The sequence below is a fragment of the Theropithecus gelada genome, chromosome 3 (genome assembly GCF_003255815.1).
Source record: "Theropithecus gelada isolate Dixy chromosome 3, Tgel_1.0, whole genome shotgun sequence".
Classification (NCBI taxonomy): domain Eukaryota; kingdom Metazoa; phylum Chordata; class Mammalia; order Primates; family Cercopithecidae; genus Theropithecus; species Theropithecus gelada.
In genome coordinates, this window is record NC_037670.1 from 53,992,521 (window position 1) to 54,014,616 (window position 22,096).

General features: G+C 51.8%; 1 protein-coding gene across 1 annotated transcript in view; it reads left to right on the forward strand.

Moving 5' to 3' along the window:
• The window catches only part of FOXK1 (forkhead box K1), a 92,767-nt gene that overhangs the window by 48,299 nt on the left and 22,372 nt on the right, over nt 1-22,096 (forward strand). Inside the window, exon 3 of the mRNA XM_025380653.1 lies at nt 16,481-16,666. Coding sequence (XP_025236438.1) covers nt 16,481-16,666 — 186 coding nt within the window. The remainder of the gene's footprint in view (nt 1-16,480; nt 16,667-22,096) is intronic.

Here is a 22,096-nt window from a genome sequence, read left to right on the forward strand (position 1 = left end):
TTTTTTTTTTTTTTTTTTTTTTTTTTTTTTGAGATGGAGTCTCGCTTTGTCACCCAGGCTAGAGTGCAGTGGTGCAGTGTTGGCTCACTGCAACGTCTGCCTCCTGGGTTCCAGCGATTCTCCTGCCTCAACTTCTTGAGTAGCTGGGATTACAGGCACCCACCACCACACTCGGCTAATTTATGCCGAGTTTCACCAAGTTGGCCAGGGTGGTCTTGAACTCCTGTCCTCACATCTGCCTGTCTGGGCCTCCCGAAGTGCTGGGATTACAGGCGTGAGCCACTATGCCTGGCCCAGAGTTCGCTTTTTATTCAGTTGGGGAACTCTGACTTACTTTCTAAAGCCAAGCATTTCTATTTTGTCCAAATGTGTCAATCAGGGGTCTGTGCCTTGTTGTGTGTGTGTGTGCGCGGCATAGCTCCACAGCTCCCATCCTAGACCGTGGTCCAGGCCAGGGCTCTGGGCTCAGCAGACAGCCAGGCTGCTTCCACTGGTCTGTGAAGCTTCCGTCTCAAGTCTCAAGGTGGCCTCAGTGTTCGGCACGGTTGCTGTTGCCCCAGTAATTATGTTTCCATTCCAGGCGAGAGAGAGGAGGGAGGGATGGTGGGTGGTGATCCTCTGGATAGCTCTCTGCCACCTCTTCATAGACTCCCACGAGGGCTGTGCCGTAGGCCACACCCACTTTGCACTGCTGGCTCCCAGCTGCAAGGGGAGCAGGAAATGTCATCTTTTAGCTGAGTGCGTGGCCACACAGAAAAATAGTGGGGACAGGGAGAGGATAAGTGGGTTTGGGGGGCGCCCCGCCCTCCTAACCCTGCCTGCTGCCCTCTGTCCCCAGCAGGAGCTCCTCTGAGCCCATCCATGCACTGTGCACCCACCACCCCCAGTGCCCTGGCGCCCACCTTGCCCTAAACCCCACTGTGCTGTGCTCGCTCGCGGTTCCTGCAGGTGCACATTCTCTCTCTGAATTGGTTTCATTGCACTGAAAGTTGGGGCCGCAGGGGTAGATCGGAGCTACCTCTTGAGAACAGCAGTGCCCAGGCTTTGGCCCAAGCGGCCAGAACACCCCTTGGAGCACCGACCCCATCAGCTCCGGGAAATGCAGCGAGAACAGAGTCCCTTGGTGTGACTGGGGGCGCTGCTTTTGTTCAGAAAGCAGTGGGGTGATGTCATGGGATTCTTTTTCACTGCTGTTGCCCAAAGTGAAACTGGGCTTAGTTGTTGTCTTGGGAACCCAGCCAGCCAGGGGGACACGGCCTCCTGCCCGCAGGCAGAGGCCTGGGGCCAGATGTTCGCTTTCTCTTTCGCTCGCAGGAGTGAGGAGCAAGGACCTCACTGCCTTTGCGCGGCCGGGCCCCTCCGGCCTGTCTATGTGGACGGACTCGCTGGGCCGCGCCCGTGCTCCGGGCGTGTGGCTGTGTTGGGAGGACGGGAGCTCTACTGCTTGGCAGTGGACACACCCAGGCTGCTGGCCGGCCCAGTGGGTGGCAGTGCCACTTAGATGTGATTTCTCAATCTCTGTCAACTGCCGTGGCTGCCTGGGCTGGGCTGTCCTGTAGGTTTCAGTTCTTCAGGGAAACAGGCTGGGAGCCAGGCGAGGTGCCCATACTCGGAGGGGTGGGGAGCCAGAGGCACATGTGCTGGGCATGGGCTGGGGCCTCTGGCTGGCGGGGGGCGGGGGGTGTGTGTGTTTGGGCCTGGTGGGATTCCCCATATTAGGAAGGTGAGCGGAGCTCAGCTGCGGTGGCCGAAGCAAGGAAGTGATTTGTCAAGCCATTTAGACACTGTCCCTGTTTTCTTTCAACAAACGGACCTTTTTTTTTTTTTTTTTTTAAGCAGCAAAGACCTTTTGCTCTCTATTGGGGTGTGGTTGAGGTTTGCATTTGGGGGCTCTCTTGAGCTTTGCCGTTGTCTTCAAGGATGGTATCTAAAGGGAAAGTCTTAAAATAAATAACTTTGAATTTGGATAGGAATGTCTGTGCAGTGAGGGCAGAAGGCTTCCATGTGTTTCCCTAGAACATTCTCATTCTTGGCCAACGAATGCTTTTACTTAGGAAGGACGAGACCCATGCTGCAGACCGTCTGTGGGAGCTGGCCGCAGCGGGATGGCAATCACCTTCCTGGCAGGCCCCTCCTGGGCTCTGTCCTCTGCTTCTGAAAGCATTTCCTCCACTAACTTTAGCAAAACTGGGGCTGGCAGATCATTTGAGGTCAGGAGTTCGAGACCAGCCTGACCAACATGGTGAAACCCTGTCTCTACTAAAAATACAAAAAAGTTAGCAGGACACAGTGGCACGTGCCGCAGGAGGCTGAGGCAGGAGAATCACTTGAACCCGAGAGGCGGAGATTGCAGTGAGCCGAGATTGTGCCATTGCACTCCAGCCTGGACGACAGAGCGAGACTGTCTCAAAACAAAAACAAAAACACAAACAAAAACTGGGCCTGGGCCTTGGAGGTGCCTGAGAGCAGAAGATCGACAGCGGGAGCTCAGGCCTGCCATGTTTGCTCTCGTTTCTTCTCCCGTCTCCAGGGCAGCAGCTGCTCTGCCCTCAAGCCCTCTCTTTTCGCCCACCCTATTCACAGGGGGAAATGATAACAGGCTCTTTCCCTCAAACTCCGTGTTTTCATACATCACCAAAGTGTTCAGAGAAGTGGGATATTTTGGTGAGTTAATTTACTTGAAGTGCTTAGCACACGGTACCTGGTATGTATAATAATAGCAGATATTAGTTGTCAACTACTAATTTTAATTTTTTTTTTTTTTTTAAACAAACAGGGTCTTGCTCTGTCACCCAGGCTGGAGTGCAGTGGCACGATCATAACTCACTGTAGCCTTGAATTTCTGGGCTCAGGTGATCCTCCCGCCTCAGCCTCCTGCAGTAGCTGGGACTGCAGACATGCACCACCATGCCAAGCTAATTTTTTTTTTGGTAGAGACGGGGTCTAGCTCTGTTGCCCAGGCTGGTTTTGCACTCCTGGCTCCAAGTGATCCTCCCAGTTTGGCCTTCCAGTGTTGGGATTAACAGGCGTGAGCCACCACTCCGAGCCTAACTATTATTATTATAGAATTTCATGTTAAGGTTTGCAGGTTATTCTTTACTTTATTTTTTTATTTAACTTAATTAATTAATTTATTTATTTGGCAAGGGCATCTTACTCTGTTACCCAGGCTGGAGTGCAGTGGTGCGATCTTAGCTCACTGCAACCTTCACCTCCTGGGTTCGAGTGATTCTTGTGCCTCAGCCTCCGGAGTAGCTGGGATTACAGACGTGCAGCACCACGCCCAGCTAATTTTTGTATTTTTAGTAGAGACTGGTTTCACCATGTTGGCCAGGCTGGTCTCGAACTCCTGACCTCAGTTGATCCTCCTGCCTTGGCCTCCCAAAGTGCTGGGATTATAGGCGTGAGCCATGGCGCCCAGCCTAATTTTACAGGTTGTGCTAAAGAGTGGTGTTTTCTCCTTTCAGGCTTCAGTGCTGAGGGCAGCCTGCTGTCCGTCCCTGCGACAGACTGGGCCCTGCCCCACGAGCCCATCACTCCTCGAGGTTACATGAGAGTGCTTGCTCCTGGGTGGGAACCAGTGCACTGAGGAAACACTTTACCAGAGTAAACGAGATTATAACTTGTTTGCCAGAGAACCTCTCCTATGGCCTCGCCTGAGCCTCTCCTGGGTCTGTCCGTGGTCTTCACATTGGTGCTTGGACACCCGTCCTTCGGGAGGGGAGGAAGAGTGGCCTGTAAAATGGAGATAGTCGGTGGCATGTGTTTGCTGATTGGATTGGCATTGGTATAGACAGTTATCAATCACTGCACAGACAGTTCCAGGGGCCCTCCCCCAGCCATGTTTAGTGGCACTGACCTCGGGCAGCTGGGCCCCCGGGACAGCAACCAGGGGACTGCGCTGGCCCTGGATGGCAGCCGGGACCGGTCAGAAGCTTCTGTTTGGAGCAGTTCTGTTGGCAGCCCCCCACCTCCAGTGGAGATGTGACATGGCTCTTTCTCGTCTGCCAAACATTCTCTGATTCTTTGGATCATCGATCCTCCCACAGCAAAGGCGGTATTGTTGCTGTCCTTTCAAGGTTAATCCAGGATCAGAAAAGTCTAATCATTTCTCTGTGGTTTTTGGAATTTCCAGAGAGCACCCAGATTTTAACCCTCAGTCCTCCGGGTTGTCCGGCTGTAGCCGTGCTGCTGTTGAGCAGTAAGCTCATTCCACCTCCCATATAAACGTGTTTCTATGCATTTACCTCCTGGGAGACTCCAGATTCCTGAAAGAACTGCATGGTTATGAACTCTTACTCGTGTGCACTGAAGTGCACGTGCTGTGTGTGTACTGACCCTCTGCCCTGTGGGAGCCACGTGCTGTGAGGAGAACAGACCAGCAGCAGCTGGGACTCCTCCTCCAGGAACCTGCTCCCAGCTAAGCATGGTGGTGCAAGCCTATAGTCCTAGCACTTTGGGAGGCTGTGGCAGGAGGATCGCTTGAGGCCAGCAATTTGAGGCCAGGCTGGGCAACATTGTGAGACCATGTCTCTTTGAAAAAAAAAAAAAAGTAAGAAAGAAAAGTAAATGTATTCCTCCTAAGTCGGGCATGAGAGTGAGCCAGGGAGTTCAAGGAAGGCTGCCTGGGGAACAGTCTTAGAGGACGAAAAGTCTATGCGGATAAACCAGCGTCTTGTACTTAGTGTCAATCAGGTGGCCAGTGAATAATGACTCAGTGGAATTATTGTGGACAGCATTTTGAGATCTGCAGATTAAGCCATTTGAACTTCCCAGAAGCATTTTCTTAAATCAGCATCGAGACAGAAGATGGACGATAACTTGAACTGCTCGTTGCGAGCAAGCTCTGGCACCGTGTGCAGCCTGTTCTGCCCGGGTCTGCCCCAGAGGGTTGCAGAACGCCGTGTCTGTGTCCGCTGTCTTAAAGAGTCCTGTCCGTCTTTACGTGGTCTTTGTGTTTACGTGTAAGCCACACAGCGTGGTGGGGAGCGGAGGTCATTCCGCAGCCTACTCTCTGACCCTCAGGGTCCTCTTTGGGAGCAGCAGGCAGTGGCTTTCTCCTGGGCCAGGCAAGATTGTCTTGGGGAGTGGAATATCTGCTAGAAATGCAGATTGCTGGGGTCACCGCCATTTGGCCAAGTCAGTCATCTGAGGGTCCCTTAGCCTCCGCAGGGTAAAGCTGTGGGAGTCACCGTGGGTCCCCATGGCGGGATTGGGAAGCAGTTACCTATCAGATGAGCGTTCCTTCCACGAACGGAAGGTGGGGTGATTTTGAAGGAGCTGTGAACACCAACGGTGCCATCCTTGCCCGTGCTGCCGTGGGGTGCTCAGGACTGCCGGACCCAAGGAGCCCCACCTAGCAGGACACACACACCTGAGCCCCAGGGAGGGTGGCTGGCCATGGCTGTGCCTGGCTGCCTCTGTGGGCCTCTGTGAGACTTCATCCTAATTCAGTGAGGTCTCTTGCCACCTTCCTCCAGGGTCTTCCTGAGACGGAGGCCAAGAGTTCAGATTCAAAAAGAAACCCTGACTGGGCACAGCGGCTCACGCCTGTCATCCCAGCACTTTGGGAGGCCAAGGCAGGTGGATCACCTGAGCTCAGGAGTTTGAGACCAGCCTGGCCAAAATGGTGAAACGCTGTCTCTATTAAAAATACAAAAACTAGCCAGGAGTGGTGGTGCACACCTGTAATCCCAGCTACTCGGGAGGTTGGGGCAGGGGCATCCCTTCAACCTGGAAGGCGGAGTTTACAGTGAGCTGAGATCCGGCCACTGCACTCCAGCCTGGGCGACAGAGCAAGACTCCGTCTAAAAAATGTAAAGAAAGAAAAGAAAAGGAAAACGAAAGCCTGGCCTTGGTCAGACCGTTGTCTGCAGTTTTCACTGCATGTCACCGACTCAGCATATGGGCTTGAGTATCTCACTGTCTTTTTTCTTTTTCCAAATAGAACGTGCTTATTTGCCTGATTACAAAAATAAATGCATTCTCTCTATTTAAAAAAATTAGGCCCAGTGAACACATAAGAACTTATAAACACTAAAACTGCTACCGCGTTTTAATTCGCACACCCCATGCACACCCCCACATTGTTGTCACAGCGAGAACACAGCGCCCACAGCCAAGTACACTCGGCCAGAGTGAGTGATGGGCAGGCTCAGAGCTGTGTCCCTGACCACACTGCCACCCAGCTTGCCACCGTGGTCAGCCATGGGCTACGTGGGTCCTGGGGTTCAGGAGAACAAGGTTGGGGCACGGACCCAAAAGTTGTGTGAGGGTTGCAGCTTTGGTTCCTGGAGGAGGGACGCAGGCACAGCGGAGTGGGCATGATTTGCAGGCACCAGTGCTGGTTCAGTGTAGGGGAGGGGATGACGTTTCTGTTGATGTCAGGGACCTTGGCGACCCAGCCCCCGCCCCGCCTTCGAGTTCATGCCTTATTTTCCAAAACCGCCACACTTGAGACGTCCTTGCTGCGATGTCATCTGTAACTTGTGTCCCATCACTGCCTTGCACTGTTCTTAGCACGCTGGCAAAGACGGGGTCTCTGCAATAGAGAGGCGCCTATGGCTGCAGCCGCCTGTGTTCGTTTTGGGGGTGTCATAAATAAATGCCTTCCATTTTTAATAGAAAGACAGTATTTTAGGTTAAAAAAAATTAAGATTGTCAGAATTCTCTGATTTGGGGATTTTATATGTTAACGTTTCTTTCAAAATCATTTCCTGAGGATGGGCGTGGTGGCTCCCTCCTGTAATCCCAGCAGTTTGGGAGGCCAAGGCAGGAGGATCCCTTGAGGCCAGGAGTTCGAGACTAGCCTGGGCAACGTAACAAGACCTTGTCTCTTCAAAAAATTAAAACCATTTGCTGAACAGCCTATTTCTCCGAGGAGTTTAAGCAAACACTGCAGGGCCTCTGGCATTCCAGTTTCAGGCCTTATCTGATGTGGCCCACCGTGGGACCGTCACCTGACTTCCTGTGCCCGCACAGAGAACTCACTGGTAGGAGGTGGTGAGAGGTCTCCGAGGTGGTGGGTGGGCATCCCTGCAAGTCAAGCTCTGCTATTCCCCAGCCTTCCCTTGAGACTCTTGGGGGCCCGGGCCCTGTGTGACATTTTCCCCCTGCCTTGGAGCCGGACCACTTAACAGAACCAGACAAGCCAGGTTTAAAGCTTTATCGGGTTTCCTAAAGACACGTTGCAGCCTGCAAAATTCGAAAGTTCCTGTTACGAAGTATATAACAGCTTTTGCCTCCCATTCTTAAGTCTTTCATTTCTTCAAGAACATGGTAGCAACATTTAAAGAACCTTTTGAAAAGAGAGAGGTGGCCGGGCACAGTGGCTCATGCCTGTAATTCCAGCACTTTGGGAGGCCAAAGCGGGTGGATCACCTGAGTCAGGAGTTCAAGACCAGCCTGGCCAACATGGTGAAACCCTGTCTCTACTAAAAATACAAAAATTAGCTGGGCATGGTGGCGGGCATCTGTAATCTCAGCTACTCGGGAGGCTGAAGCAGGAGAATCGCTTGGACCCAGAGGCAGAGGTTGCAGTGCGCTAAGATCTCACCACTGCCCTCCAGCCTAGGCAACAGAGCAAGACTCTGTGTCAAAAAAACAAAACAAAACAAAACAATAAAAAAGAAAGAAAGAAAGAAAAGAGAGAGGCCTGCTATAACACCATCCTTATCCAGGGCTGTTTTCATTTCTCCTTCCAGTCCTTGTCTTAGTAACAATAATAACTGAAGCAAATTTTCAGTAACTGCTTGCCACGTGCCAGCCGTCCGGTCAGGACTCAGGACTGATGTTCACGGCATGGAGACCTGAGGCCACAGGGAGGCCGGGCTGGCCAGGGCGGGGCTCAGATCCAGTGACTTGCCCAGGTGCCCCCAGGGCATCCGAGCAGCCAAGGCTCCAGCCAGGCAGGTCTGACTTCACCTCCCTTGCCGTTAGCCGCTGCACTGTTCCACTTGATCTTCTGCTAAATTTATCAAGCTGTCGTAAATGTTTCCCTATTCCTACACGCGTCAGTATTTAGCGAGGGCTCCTTATATGTGACACGCCTTGTGTGCCTCTGATGACATTGCTTGGAATCGTTTGTTCAGCACTTACAGGAACTCTGAATATGCACTGTCATTACCCCAGTTTCGCTGATGAGGGAAACAAGGCCAGTGCATGAAGAGACTGACCAAAGATCCCGGTGCCGACAGTTCTCCATTCATTCATTCATTCACCGTCATAGCCCACTGCAGCCTTCGCTGCCCAACCTCAAGCCATCTTCCCTCCTCAGCCTCCCAAGTAGCTGGGACTCTAGGTGTGTGCCACCACACCTGGTTAATTTCTTTAAAAATTTTTAGAGACAGGGCTGGGCACAGGGGCCCACACCTATAATCCCAGCACTTTGGGAGGCCGAGGCGGGTGGATCACCTGAGGTCAGGAGTTCAAGACCAGCCTGACCAACATGGAGAAACCCCGTCTCTACTAAAAATACAAAATTAGCCGGGCGTGGTGGCACATGCCTGTAATCCCAGCTACTCAGGAGACTGAGGCAGGAGAATCGCTTGAACCCGGGAGGCGGAGGTTGCAGTGAGCCGAGATTGCGCCATTGCACTCCAGACTGGGCAACAAGAGCGAAACTCCGTCTCAAAAAAAAAAAAAAAAAAAATTTAGAGACAGGATCTCGCTGTGTTACCCAGGCTGATTTTGGAATTACTGGGCTCAAGTGATCTTCCCGCCTTGGTCTCCCAAAGCGCTGGATTATAGGCGTGAGCCACCGCGCCGGCCAATATGCATAGTTTTAAATGGCCATAGCAACACAGGGCTTCAAACAGAAGTCCTCAGGTCTCACTTGCAGAGGCAGTGGCTTTTAAAGCTTCCCAATTAACAATCTGAGCTACTATTCACTGAGTTTTCGCCCTGTTGTAGACATGCGTGGCTTTCTGTTAGAGAAGATAGGGTCTGACTGTCCTGCTGCCCGTCCTCATCCGGGAGCCGCGGGTCCACGCTGCACGCCCCTTACGTGTGTGCCTCTTTCCCGTAGTGCAGAGTTTCTTTATCTTCTTACTCATCCAGCGTTCTCTGTACCTATTGCGAATTGATCTCTGGATGCTGACACCACTCTAGAACTCCACTCAGCAGTTGGGTAACACGACATTCCTGTCCTTCGGTTCTCCTGGGAACCTTCTCCCGAGAGCCCTGGCTCTCTCCTGCACAGCTCTGGGCTCCTGCACAGCTTCTGTTCTGGGGCTTTTCACCCTCTTCCTGGATTCTTTCAGTTAGAATGTAGTTTTGATTTTGTGCAAAGGTCAAAATAACAAGGGCCAAGTCTGTTTCGTTTATACGTGACAGTCTTTTTTTTTTTTTCTTTTTTTAATTTTATCATTTTTTATTTCAAGCTGGGGTCTTACTATGTTGCCCAGGCGGGTTTCAAACTCTTGAGCTCAAGCAGTCCTCCCACCTCAGCCTTCCAGAGTGCTGGGATTATAGACGTGAGCCACCATGCCCCAGCCACATGTGACCATCTTAATGTCAGCTATGACCTGACAGCACCAGGCTTTTTCTATTATGTTGCTCCATTATGCAGTGTGCCTTTATGGCCCACTGTGGCTGCTCAGCTCCTGCCATCACAGCCACATCCAGCTGTTGAGAAGGGGAGGAGTGAAGAAAGCCCTTGGTTTCTCGTACAGACATGACCCATTTGTATCCCACTATGGGATTGTGGAAGCCCCATGGGATTGTGGAAGCCACAGGAACCTCCCAGCATGCGCCAACCCTGGACTTCCCCCGGAGCTCGTCTGGCCATGGGGGGTCTGCCCTCCAGGTGCCGCGGGTGAAGCTTCACCTGGCGCAGGGAAGGCCATCAGACTTCCAGCTTGTCACCTGTGTCCTCGGTCCCTAACCACTGAAGCGATGCCTGTGTTTTAACCTTAGTGACTGCACCACCCGGCTCCTCGGAGACATGTGACTCCACAGCAGTTAGGAGATAGCAGGTGCATTCCCGGAGTTCCTGAGAAGGAGTGGCCTGTGTGGGGTGACTCTAACTCAAGCCATAGGCCTCCTAGACAGAGCCTCTGAAACTCCTGTTTTCTTTGTCCTTCCTGGGACAGGTCTCATCCAGCCTCTTCCTTTTGACATTTTCTGGGTCACTTTAAACTGTGCAAGGTTTCCCGTTTCCCCTGGACGTGGCTCTTGTGGTCCCGGCCTTGGTGGGCAGGTGCAGGGCCTTGGTGGGCATCCATCCTTCGGAGGATGAGATGCTCTGTGGCTTCCACCACCCCCCAGATTGTCTGCTTCCTCCGTGCCCCTCAAACTCATTTGCCTCAGTCCCTGTCTTCCTTGTTGGGGACATTCCCCAAGTATCTGTTCCTGTGGAAGGGGAGGCGCCCCCCATCCCCGCTGCCCAAGTGTGTGTGGGCATCGGTGCATGGGGTTCCCGCCCTGGGACTTCATGGAGGGGCTCAGGAGGGCTAGGTCTCTGGCTTTTCTCCTGGGCCATCGTCTGCTGACAGCTGGGCTCAGCTCTGGAAGCTTGGGGGGCCAAGAGCCTCCAGTCCTCCTGCAGAATTTCAGGTCGCAAGGCTATTTTCGGCATGGGGTGTTGCTCTCTGCTGCTTCTGTGTCGCGTGCCCTCGTCCAGGCCTCGTCGTTTGCCCCCTCCAGAAAGTAAACCCGTCCTTCTGCTGGGAGAGACACGGGGCGAGGGGACAGCTGTGCTGTGGACAGGAGCGATCTGTCACATTCATTTTAAAAATTGCCTCTGGAAGCTTTCACGGCTTCTTCTTTCCCTCTCTGATTATTTCTCAGTGTCTGAAATGATGGCAATTGTATTTATAAATACGAGAATTAAGTGAGCTATTTTTATTTTCCTGACAGCTTTCTGGTTGGTCAGGCAGGTGGTGGGATTCGTGGCCTAAGGAGGGGATGGGAATGAAGGCACGTGACATGCCCCAAGTCACGCGGGCTCATCACTGGTGGAGCAGTGGCTGGTGCCAGCTCGCTGTGTAGAGGGGACTCTGTGGTCTGAGGCTGAGCCAGGCAATGTCATCTCCAACCAAGTCACCAGTTTGGCCCAACTTCCAGGAGCCATCAGCTTCCAGGTGGACCTGGGAAAAACCCAAGGCTGGAGTTAGACCCTCAGTGTGGGAGCTTTCGGGCAAGAATTCTCCCCACAAACAGCTGGCCTGAGATAGACTGCACACACCCTACAACTAACCCTTTCCATCGTTCCAGTCCGTGATTTTCAGTACATTCACAGAGTTGCGCAGCCCCCAAGTCAACCTCGGAATGTGGTCATGACTCCAGAAGGAAGCCCTGCAGCCCTTAGTCATTTTCTACTCCCCTGCCTGTCCCACCCGTCACTCTAGCCCTAGGCAACCACGAAGCTCCTTTCTAAGTCAGGCAAGAACGTTCTGGAGAGATTTCCTCCAAAGATGGGCACTTGCTAGTACAAGAACCTCCCCGCCGGGCTGGTGGATGGAGATTTCTACCATGTGGGCACACTTAACCTTGGCAGAATCTCCACCAGTCAAGACCGGCAGTGTGTGTGGCTGGGTTTAAACCACCATGCAGCACCGTCACGATGCAAAATGTGTGCTTTGAAACTCCAGCTAGAGCCCTGCACCTCTATCAAGATATTACAGGGAGAGATGTAACTGGCAAACTCCGTGAGCACGCTGGGGAAACATCCATTTAAAAATCAAACTGGGTGCGGTGGCTCACACCTGTAGTCCTAGCACTTTGGGAGGCTGAAGCAGGTGGATCTCTTAAGGTCAGGAGTTCAAGACCAGCCCGGCCAACATGGTGAAACCCCATCTCTACCAAAAATACAAAAATTAGCCGGACGTGGTGGCGCACGCCTGTAATCCCAGCTACCCAGGAGACTGAGGCAGGAGAATCCCTTGAACCCGGGAGGTAGAGGTTGCAGTGAGCTGAGATCGCACCACTGCACTCCAGCCTGAGCGACAGAGCGAGACTCCGTTTCAAAAAATAAATAAAATAAAATAAAGTAGCATGCTTCATAGCATTTTCTCCACCTCCTAGTAACGAGGCCGCCTGCCTCAGTACAATCACTGTTACGGCAGAGTCTGTGAAAATATTTATTGTTAAACTTTAATTGGAAAACTACTATTACAGTAGGAAATTGTCTGTCATCTATAGATGGGATTAGATCCCTGCCTGTCCTATAAGACATCGTTTTGTTTTACTGAAAACTCAATATATATACATATCATCTAGAATCAGTTTTGTTTTTGTTTTTTTTTTTGTTTTTTTAAAGATAGTCTTGCTCTGTTTCCCAGGCTGGAGTGCACTGGCACGTTCTCGGCTCACTGACATGGCCGTCTCCTGGGTTCAAGCGTTTTTCCTGCCTCAGCCTCCCGAGTAGCTGGGATTACATATGTGTGCCACCGTGCCTGGTGAATTTTTTGTATTTTTAGTAGCGGGGGGGTTTTGCCATTTTGGCCAGGCTGGTCTCAAACTCCTGACCTCAGATGATCCGCCCACGTGGGCCACTCAAAAGTGCTGGGATTACAGGCATGAGCCACCACGCCCAGCCTAGAATCAGTTTTTTGAACTGGAAAGCACCTTAGAGATGGTGTCTTCTATTCCAACCGTTCTGTTTTATTAGCAAAGATCACGGAAGTGCAGAGAGGTTAGGTCGAGTGGTTCTAAACCAGTTTTGTCTTTTGGTGGCGTTCACCTTTGTCGCGAATCCCCACACCTTACACCTCTCATTCCTGCCACAGTTTGCTCTTTGAAGGGGAGAAGTGAAGCCTCGAAAGGCCTTTCCACCCCCCGGAGTTGGGGAGTGATTTAGCCCAAGGTCAGATGGGCTCTGCTTGTAGCTGGCTTTCAGGTCCCAGTCCAGAGGGGGACCCAGCTCCTCTTCTGTGTGTGCGTGCGTGTGTGCATGCATGTGTGGTGTGTTTGCGCGTGTGCATGTGCAAATGTCTTACCAAAAAGCACTTCTTCATGTCTTCCAATTTTTAGTACATGTGCTGCCGAAGCGAGCACTCTTCATGTCTTCTTATCCAAACCCCGATCTCCAGGATCCCCTTCTTCTTGTGACCTCAGTCATGGGCCGGAAGCCACATCTTCTTTCTCTTTGGCCTTGATAGCTCCAGTGTGATCCGATCCCATATTAACATAGGGACTTTCATGACACAAAGTCAGAGGTCTCAACTGTGCCCTTCTGACAAGTCGGAGAACATGCTTTGTTTCATTGATTTGCAGTGGTTCAGGGAATTGAGGGAATTGGAAAAAAGAGACAAATGGCAAGGGCCATAGAAACCATCTTTAAACATTTGGCATCATGACTGCCATCGTGTCCAGTGCTGGTGGAACAGGGGTACGTCTGTGTGTGTATCTGCATGTGTGCGTGTGTGTGTGCATGTACACGTGTGCGTGCATGTGCGTGTGTGTGTGCATGTGCTTATATGCGTGCATGTGTGTGTGCGTGCACGCGTGTGTGCGTGGACGTCCGTATGTGCGTGCGTGCGTGTGTGCGTGTATGCATGTGTGTGTGCGTGCACGTGTAGATACACACACAGACACTGTTCATTCAGCACTGTCGTTCACGGGTGGAGCTCACCTTAGCTCCCCTGCCTGGACCCTCAGCCAGATGCTGGCCTCAAACCTCTTTCCTTGCTTCCCTGGGTCAGGGACACCCGGCCCATCCTCAGACACCAGCTTGGGTAGACAGCGGCTCTGGGACCCACAAAAACTAACAGCCCCCAGAACTGAAGAGCCCTTGGGCTTCATAGAGCATCTTAGAAAATGGGTGATGCGAGGCCAGGCAGGGTGGCTCACGCCTGTAATCCCAGCATTTTAGGAGGCCAGGGTAGGAGGATCACCTGAGGTCGGGACTTCCAGACAAGCCTAACCAACATGGAGAAACCCTGCCTCTACTAAAAATACAAAATTAGCCAGGCGTGGTGGCGCATACCTGTGGTCCCAGCTACTTGGGAGGCTGAGGCAGGAGAATCGATTGAATCCAGGAGGCGGAGGTTGCGGTGAGCTGAGATTGCGCCATTGCACTGCAGTCTGGGCAACAAGAATCAAACTCCGCCTCAAAAAGAAAAACAAAAAAAAGAAAATGGTGATGCGGCCAGGCACGGTGGCTCATGCCTATAATCCCAGCACTTTGGGAAGCCGAGGTGGGTGGGTCATATGAGGTCAGGAGTTCGAGATCAGCCTGGCCAACATGGTGAAACCCTGTCTCTACTAAAAATACAAAATTAGCTGGGTGTGGTGGCACGAGTATAATCCTACTCGGGAGGCTGAGACAGGAGAATTCCTTGAACCCAGGAGGTGGAGGTTGCAGTGAGCCGAGATTGCGCCATTGTATTCCAGCCTAGATGACAGAGCAAGACTCTCTTCAAAAAAAAGAGAGAAAAAAGAAAGAAAATGGGTGATGGACCTTTCTAGTCAAAATACTGATGCAGGAAATCTCCATTGGGCTGGACTGAAGAAAGTGTAAAGGACATCAGACGTTCCTCTCAATGTGACTTAAGAGGACAAAATTGCGGAGTATTTTCAAATGGCCTCGGGCTGCCCTTCTGAACCTTGGGGGTGCCTGACCACCCACCCTTATTCCCCAAGATTCACTCGCTGGGCCATGCCTCCCAGACAGCATCTCATCCTGGAAACAGTCTCAGAGTCCCTTTTGTGTTTGGAAATAGAAACCTGGTGCCCACAGGCCCGATGGTGCCTGGTGCTGAACGATGCGGTCCGGCCTCCTTGGGGAGGCCCAGCCTTCTCTGCCCAGTATCTCGGGGAGAATCAGGACTGGCCCAGTTGAGCCAGTTTAAGTGCCTGATTTTCTCTCTTCGATGTGGGCAGCCTGGCTAGCAGAGCTATGGGAGGAGCTGCACATTTGTAATGCTGAGTCACTTCCTTTGAAGCGGGTCCCTGGGAAGAAGACTGACGCAAGAGGACCCCCTGCCGACAGCCAGGCACCCTTCGTCACCCTCTGACCCGCTCCTCAGTCCTATCTTTCAAAAACGCTTTGACGAAGAGCAAAGGGGCTTTCAAATGAAAGAGGGGTGTTTGCGCACGTCCAGGCAAGGTTTTAGGTAGATTTACTGTTTAAACACTGCCGCAGATGTAGTCAGGCATAGACCCAGCAGTCTGGTGCTTGGAGACTTCATGCAGGTTCCACTACAAGAGACCTTAGTGTCTCTCAAGTGTTGAGTCACTTCGCCTGTTCTGAATGCCTTCTGGAACTCTGAAAAGTGCATTATCACCGGTGGCTTCTCTACATTCTTTCTAACCCCCCTCCCACATTTTTAAAGGAGAGCCTTTTCCAAACAGCTGCGCAGGCGGCCAGCGTTGCTTATCTCCGTGTGGGCAGGCTGCTGCTTTACATTGCTTTTGTTTTTGTTTTTGTTTTGTTTTGTTTTTAACTGAGTCCTGCAGTTAGCAAGTTGATAGTTGCTGCCTCATCAGTTTAGAAATTGAAAGGGCAGCCAGATCAGTAATGCTCAGCTTTGTAAACGGTGGCAGTTTCTTCAAGCCAGGTGAACCTTGGATGCTGTTCACGGCACCCTGGTGTTGACTCTGAGGCTTGCGGCTGGCTTTGTTTGCATTTGGTTGTCTCCAGTAGAAAAACCGAGGCTCATGGTTTTAAGCCCGGAACTGTTGGTGAAGCCGGTCCGTTAAGCTCTGGGTGGATAAAGCTCTGGGTGGATAATGCACGCGCTCTGCAACTCCCGCCTGCCCGAGCAGGGTTGGAATTGCTCCTGCTGTCAGATCTTCTAGGCAGTGGCAGAGAATCATCTTGAAAATGTCTGCATAGGTGGCTGCCGTGCCGTTTCAGTCTTCCACTATCTCCTTTGAGAGGTGGCAGATCCCACCTGGGTGCCACGGCAGTTGCCCTGGCAGACAGGAAATAGCCGTGTCTGTCTGGAGCCTGCGTGGGAGATGGCATGAGCGGCACTTGTCTGGGGATATTTATATCTCTTCTGTCTCACGCACAGTGAAAGACAACTGACGGCCGGGCACAGTGGCTCTTGCCTGTAATCCCAGCACTTTGGGAGGCCGAGGCAGGCGGATCACCTGAGGTCAGGAGTTCAAGACCAGCCTGACCAACATGGTGAAACCCCGTCTCTACTAAAAATGCAAAAACTTAGCCAGGTGTGGTGGCGGGTGCTCATAATCCCAGCTACTCAGGAGGCTGAGACAGGAGAATTGCTTGAACCTGGGAGACCGAGGTTGCGGTGAGCTGAGATCACGCCACTGCACTCCAGCCTGGGTGACAGAGCAAGACTCCCTCTCAAAAAATAAAATAAAATAAAAAATAGAAAGACAACTGACGTCGAAATAAGCCTAAGTCTCAGTTCCTAAAGGTCTTCATAAAAGCATTGAAACTGCTCTCTGGGGCCCAGGTTTGAGAGTTAGGGTCTGGTTATGTTGACACGTGGACATGCACCTTCCCTGGATGTTGGCGTCTTCTGGAGTCTCCTCCTGCACCTCACACCTGCTCCTCCTCCCGTTGCAGGTGTACGTTCCGGTTTCCCAGCACGGCCATCAAGATCCAGTTCACGTCGCTCTACCACAAAGAAGAGGCCCCGGCCTCCCCGCTCCGGCCACTGTACCCACAGATCTCCCCTCTGAAGATCCACATCCCGGAGCCGGACCTCCGGAGCATGGTCAGCCCCGTCCCCTCCCCGACTGGCACCATCAGGTAAGCAGCCCCCCAGCCTGCCCTTGGGCCCCCAGGAGAGAGGGAGATGGTGCGAGCATGCCTGTCGCATGCAGCACTGGGGTCCAAATCTCTCTGGAAAATTGCACGTGTATGGAAACACAGAAAGTGGTGTATGTGCATCTGGGACCTGGCTGAAATCTCTGTGAATTCTCTTACAAAGGGAAGAATCACTGCCTGGTCATCACTTTTCCCACTGGAAGTTTTACATATTAGGGCTTGTTAAAGCAAGCACAGGTTTTTTTTGTTGTCTTTTGTTTGTTTTGTTTTTTTTAAAGGACATTAGAAATGGTGTTTTTGTTTGTTTGTTTTGAGACAGTTTTCGCTCTGTCACCCAGGCTGGAGTGCAGTGGCGCGATCTCGGCTCACTGTAACCTCCACCTCCCAGGTTCAAGCCATTCTCCTGCCCCAGCCTCCCAAGTAGCTGGGATGACAGGTGCCTGCTACCACGCCTGGCTAATTTTTTTGTATTTTTAGTAGAGACAGGGTTTCACGATGTTGGCCATGCTAGTCTTGAACTCCCGACCTCAAATGATCTGCCTGCCTTGGCCTCCCAAAGTGCTGGGATTACAGGCGTGAGCCACCGCGCCTGGCTGAAAATGTTTTAAAGTAATATTTGTCCACCAGGATTTGGTGAACTTTGTTTCTTGAAGCTTCATTTGTGAAAATTCTCTATGACCTTTTAGAAATTAATCTAGATTTTGAAGAAGTTCTTCAAACTTCCTCATCTCTGGTGTGTTATACAATGATAAACTCCTGAGTAGGGGTTGCAGGGTGAAAAGTGTAAACAGAGCTCTGTGTAGGGAGTGCCAGTGAGCCCTGGACTGAGTTACACACGAACCTCAGGCGGCAGCCTGGATGTGTGGCACACAGCCCTGGCCCTGGTCCTGTCATACAAGGATGCAAAAACAGACGTGTGCTTGAGGCTGGAGGGTTCATACGTTCTTTAATGATTTACCTCTTCATCGCGGACATTTCCTAAACATGGCTGGCTTTTCTCTCTCCCAACTCCACCTCTGTGGCCCTGAAGACGTGTGGCCGCGCACGGTTTGGTGCCGGAGCTGTGACTCCTCCGCAGCACCAGCAGTTTCCGCATCGCTCGTGCGTCACCAGCAAAGGTCACCCCAGTGGAAAAAGCAGATCGAATCTTAGGGCTGTTATGAACATGGTGTTGACTTTACCTATACCCTGAAAGGGGCTCAGGGGCCCTCAGGGACATCTGTGAGGCACATTCTGGGCATGCTGGTCTGTTGGAGCGAGTGCTGTGGCAATCCTGGGCCAGCCACGTCAGTTCCTCCCTGCTGACCTGCACACTCTGCTGAGCCCTGGCTGCACCTTTGCTTTCTTTTTTCTTTTTTTCCCCTTGCAGCTGTAGGAGAAGAGAGGGCTGTTGTTTGTTTTTCAGAGACAGCGTCTCACTCTGTCTCCCAGGCTGGAGTGCAGTGGCGCAATCATAGTTTGCTGCAGCCTGCAGCTCCTGAGCTCGAGCGATCCCCCCACCTCAGCCTCCCAAGTCGCTGGGAGCACAGGCATGCACCACCACACCCAGCTAATTTTCTTATCTTTTGTACAGACAGGGTCTTGCTATGTTGCCCAAGCTGGTCTGGAACCCCTGGGCTCAAGAGATCCTCCCTCCTCCACCTCCCAAAGTGCTGGGGTTACAGGTGTGAGTCAACACAACCAGCCCATACGTGGCCTGCACCTTTTCAGGGTCCACAGTTAGAATTACACACTGGCTTCTCTTGGAACAGAGCCATCAGGGGCACAGCTCCTCTACCCTGCTTTGCTGACAAGTTACCAGTGGCCTTCTACAAGTTACAAGGTGGGAATCATCTCCATTTGAGTTACCTGGAGTCGGCCTCCTTTTTTCCAGAGCCAGTGGGTGGGCGAGTCTCTCATGGAGAGAGAAGTTCAGGGACAGTGCTGCTGCGGAAAGGCGAGGCCCTGGGCTCAGGCCGGGCATGGTCGCATGTGTGACTCTTTGCGGTCACTTCAGCCCCCACCTTCCCGGGCCTGGTTCCCGCCTGCGGAGCCAGTGCTGTGACGTCATGACCCTCTGGGATGATGATGATGGTGAATCCTAAGTGACTGAAAGCCTGGTGTGTGCCCGCGTGGCCCTGTGCTGAGCAGTGCACATGCAGTATTTTGTTTAGTTCATACAGCTTTATGAGAGAATGTTCTGGAAGTAGACAGTGATGATAGTTACTCAATTTTGTGAATATCCTAAAAGTCACTTTAAAGGGTGACTTGACTGGGTGCGGTGGCTCACACCTGTAATCCCAGCACTGTGGGAGGCCAAGGCGGGCAGATCACTTGAGGCCAGGAGTTCGAGACCACCTGAGCAACATGGTGAAACCCCGTCTCTACTAAAAATACAAAAATCAGCTGGGCATGGTGCCACACGCCTGTAATCCCAGCTACTTGGGAGGCAGAGGCAGGAGAATGGCTTGAACCCAGGAGGCAGAGGTTGCAGTGAGCTGAGATTGCACGACTGCCCTGCAGCCTGGGCGACAGAGCGAGACTCCATCTCTAAGTAAATGAATAAATGGTGAATTGAATGTTACGGGAATTGTATCTGAAGGAAGCAGTTGAGCACCGCATATATCCTTAAGTCTTTACCTAATACCACCTTAAAGGCACTGTAGAAACGGTGGCCAAGACCAGCTCTTGTGCTGCTGGGAGCTCACCCCAGAAGAGGCTGCTCCTGCTGCTTTTGGGGTGGGCAGCAAAGGCCTCAGGTCCAGAGAGAAGCAGGCCAGGCAGCGATCCGGGGCTCCTGGGGAAAGGCTAGGCAGTGGGTTATTAATCAGCAGGTTGTAATCCAGCTAAAGAGAAGCTTTATTTTATTTTATTTTTATTTTATTTTTTGAGACGGAGTCTTGCTCTGTCACCTAGGCTCTGTCACCTAGGCTGGAGTGCAGTGGTGTGATCTCGGCTCACTGCAACCTCCACCTCCCTGGTTCAAGCAATTCCCCTGCCTCAGCCTCGAGAGTAGGTGGGATTACAGGCACACGCCACCAAGCCCAGCTAATTTTTTTTTGTATTTTTAGTGGAGACGGAGTTTCACCATATTGAAAGAAAGAAAAATGTTTTGGTTTGCTCTGGGAGGGGGCTTAAAAAAATAAAACTATTTCCCAGTGTTAATCCAGATTTGCACATTAAAGTCGCATTTGTATGACAAGAGAGGTCGTGGTTTGCAAAGGAGTTAATGAGCGATACCTGTTTTTTAAACTAGGGCAGAGAAAATACTGTTTATCTTAGCTTCAGGGGGTACATATGCATGTCTGTGACATGGGTATATTACATACTGTTGGGGATTGGGCTTCTAGGGTGCCTATTACCCAAAGGGTGAACGCGTACCCCCTAGGTCATCTTTCACCCCTCGCCCTCTCCCGCCTCCCCACTTTGGAGTCCCAGTTTCTTGTTTCCATCTTCCTCTTCCTGGGTACCCAGCATTCAGCCCCTGCTTATAAGCAAGAACAGGCGCTGTGCGGTATTGTTTCTGAGTGAGTTCACTTGGGACAAGGGCCTCCAGCTCCCTCGCGTTGCTGCCCAGGCCAAGATTTCGTTCTTTTTTATAGCTGGGAGTGAAGAAATTTCGTACTGAGCACCTGAAGCTCTTGCGGCTGGAGCTGTTCTGAGAAGCTGGGTGGCGGCCTCCTGTGACCGCCAGTCCCCATGGGCGATGCGAGCAGCTCCCTGGGCCTGCACCCGCCCTCATCTTGCTGCGGGAGCCGGGAAGGTGGGGGGCCACCCCGTTCCCCTCCTTCTGCCCAGTCCTGTTCTTTGAAACCGCCCTGTGCAAAGACCGGATTCCTGTTAGGGGGAATTCTGTGCGGAGAAAGTAGTAAGTTAGGGACTGGCTGTCTGGCTTTTTGGCTTTCCATTGTTACAATAAAAGCCTCTCTGTTTACATCCGTTTATCTTAGCACCGTGGAATTCAATTGAGTGTTTAGAAACCTCAGAGGCCCTTGAGGTTTTGCCTGCCAAGATACTTTTCAGTTTGAGTTTCTGCTGTAGGGTGGAGCCCGCGTGTTTACAAACACTCCCTGCCCTTCCCTGCCCCCTCCCCACTCTCCTCTCTGGCTGGCTCCCTAACAGATCCGGAGGTGGGAGCGGGGCCAGGCCCGGAGAGCTGGCTGCCTGCAAGGCTGTCCCCTCCCGGTGCCGCCCCGCCCCCGCGGTGCCTGCCTTCCTAATTTGGTGTGCGTTCGCCTCGCCAGTCCTCATTGGCCGTGGAGTGGCTGCCTTGGTGTAGGCCGGGCTCGCCCAGAGCCCCTCATTCCCAGGAGTCGGGAGTGGCTTGGGAGCGGCTTTTTCCTGGGGGGCCTCCCTGATCAGCTGCCCCTGCCCCCGCCCCCCGCCCCACCCTCCCTCCTTCCTTTCCGTTCCTCCTGCTTTGCTCTCGAAGGCCCTCGCTCCTTTTCCCAGGATGGGTGGGTGTGTGGGTGTGGGTGTGTGGTTTTGTGTGTACGTGTGTGTTCTTTTCTGATTTATTTTTTTCTGCCCTGAAGTACTCCACCCAGAAAATGAATGAACTCTCTTTGAAATAAATTCTGCTATCTTTAGCAGCAGTTTGACCTTTCTTTCCTTTTTGCTAAGAAGAGTTTTTACAGGCCAGGCAGGGTGGCTCAGGCCTGTAATCCCAGCACTTTGGGAGGCCGAGGCAGGCAGATCACCTGAGGTCAGGAGTTCGAGACCAGCCTGGTCAACATGGTGAAACCCTGTCTCTACTAAAAATACAAAAATTAGCCAGGTGTGTGATCCAAGCTACCTGGGAGGCCGAGACGGGAGAATTGCTTGCACCTAGGAGGCAGAGGTTGCAGTGAACCAAGGTCGCACCACTGCGCTCCAGACTGGGTGGCAGAGCGAGGCTGCATCTCAAAAAAAAAAAAAAAAAAAAAGAAGTGTTTTTAGGAAGGAATTGAAGTATTTAATGAAAGAATTAAAGTAGTTAATCATTTTCGAGGTTCTACCAAACAGACACCAGTCTAAAAAGTGTTCCTTAGAGGGAGAGTTTTAAGAAAACTGCTGAAATTCAGTGAAAGGACATTGCACAGAGAGGGACTGTTTCTGCTCGTGAGGGCAGTACTTCAGGAGCTGTTTCTCTTAAGGCTTTTCCTGATGTCTCCAACGTGGAGATCAAAAATGAAAGTAAGTCGTACAATTCGGCGAAGGTCAGCAGTATGTAAATATACAGTAGAAATGCAGCAACTGACTTCAGAAATCTTTCCGTTTTAATCATGATCTTTACACAGTTCTGCCTTACTACTAGATAACATTCAGTCCTAACTTGGTTTATGTTGTTTTGTAAAGTTAGAGGTCTTTTGCGTTTAGAGTTATTGGATCTACGTTAGAAATACTCTCCTTTTTCTGACAAACTTTGGTTCCTTCCTGCAGGGTGATTCATCT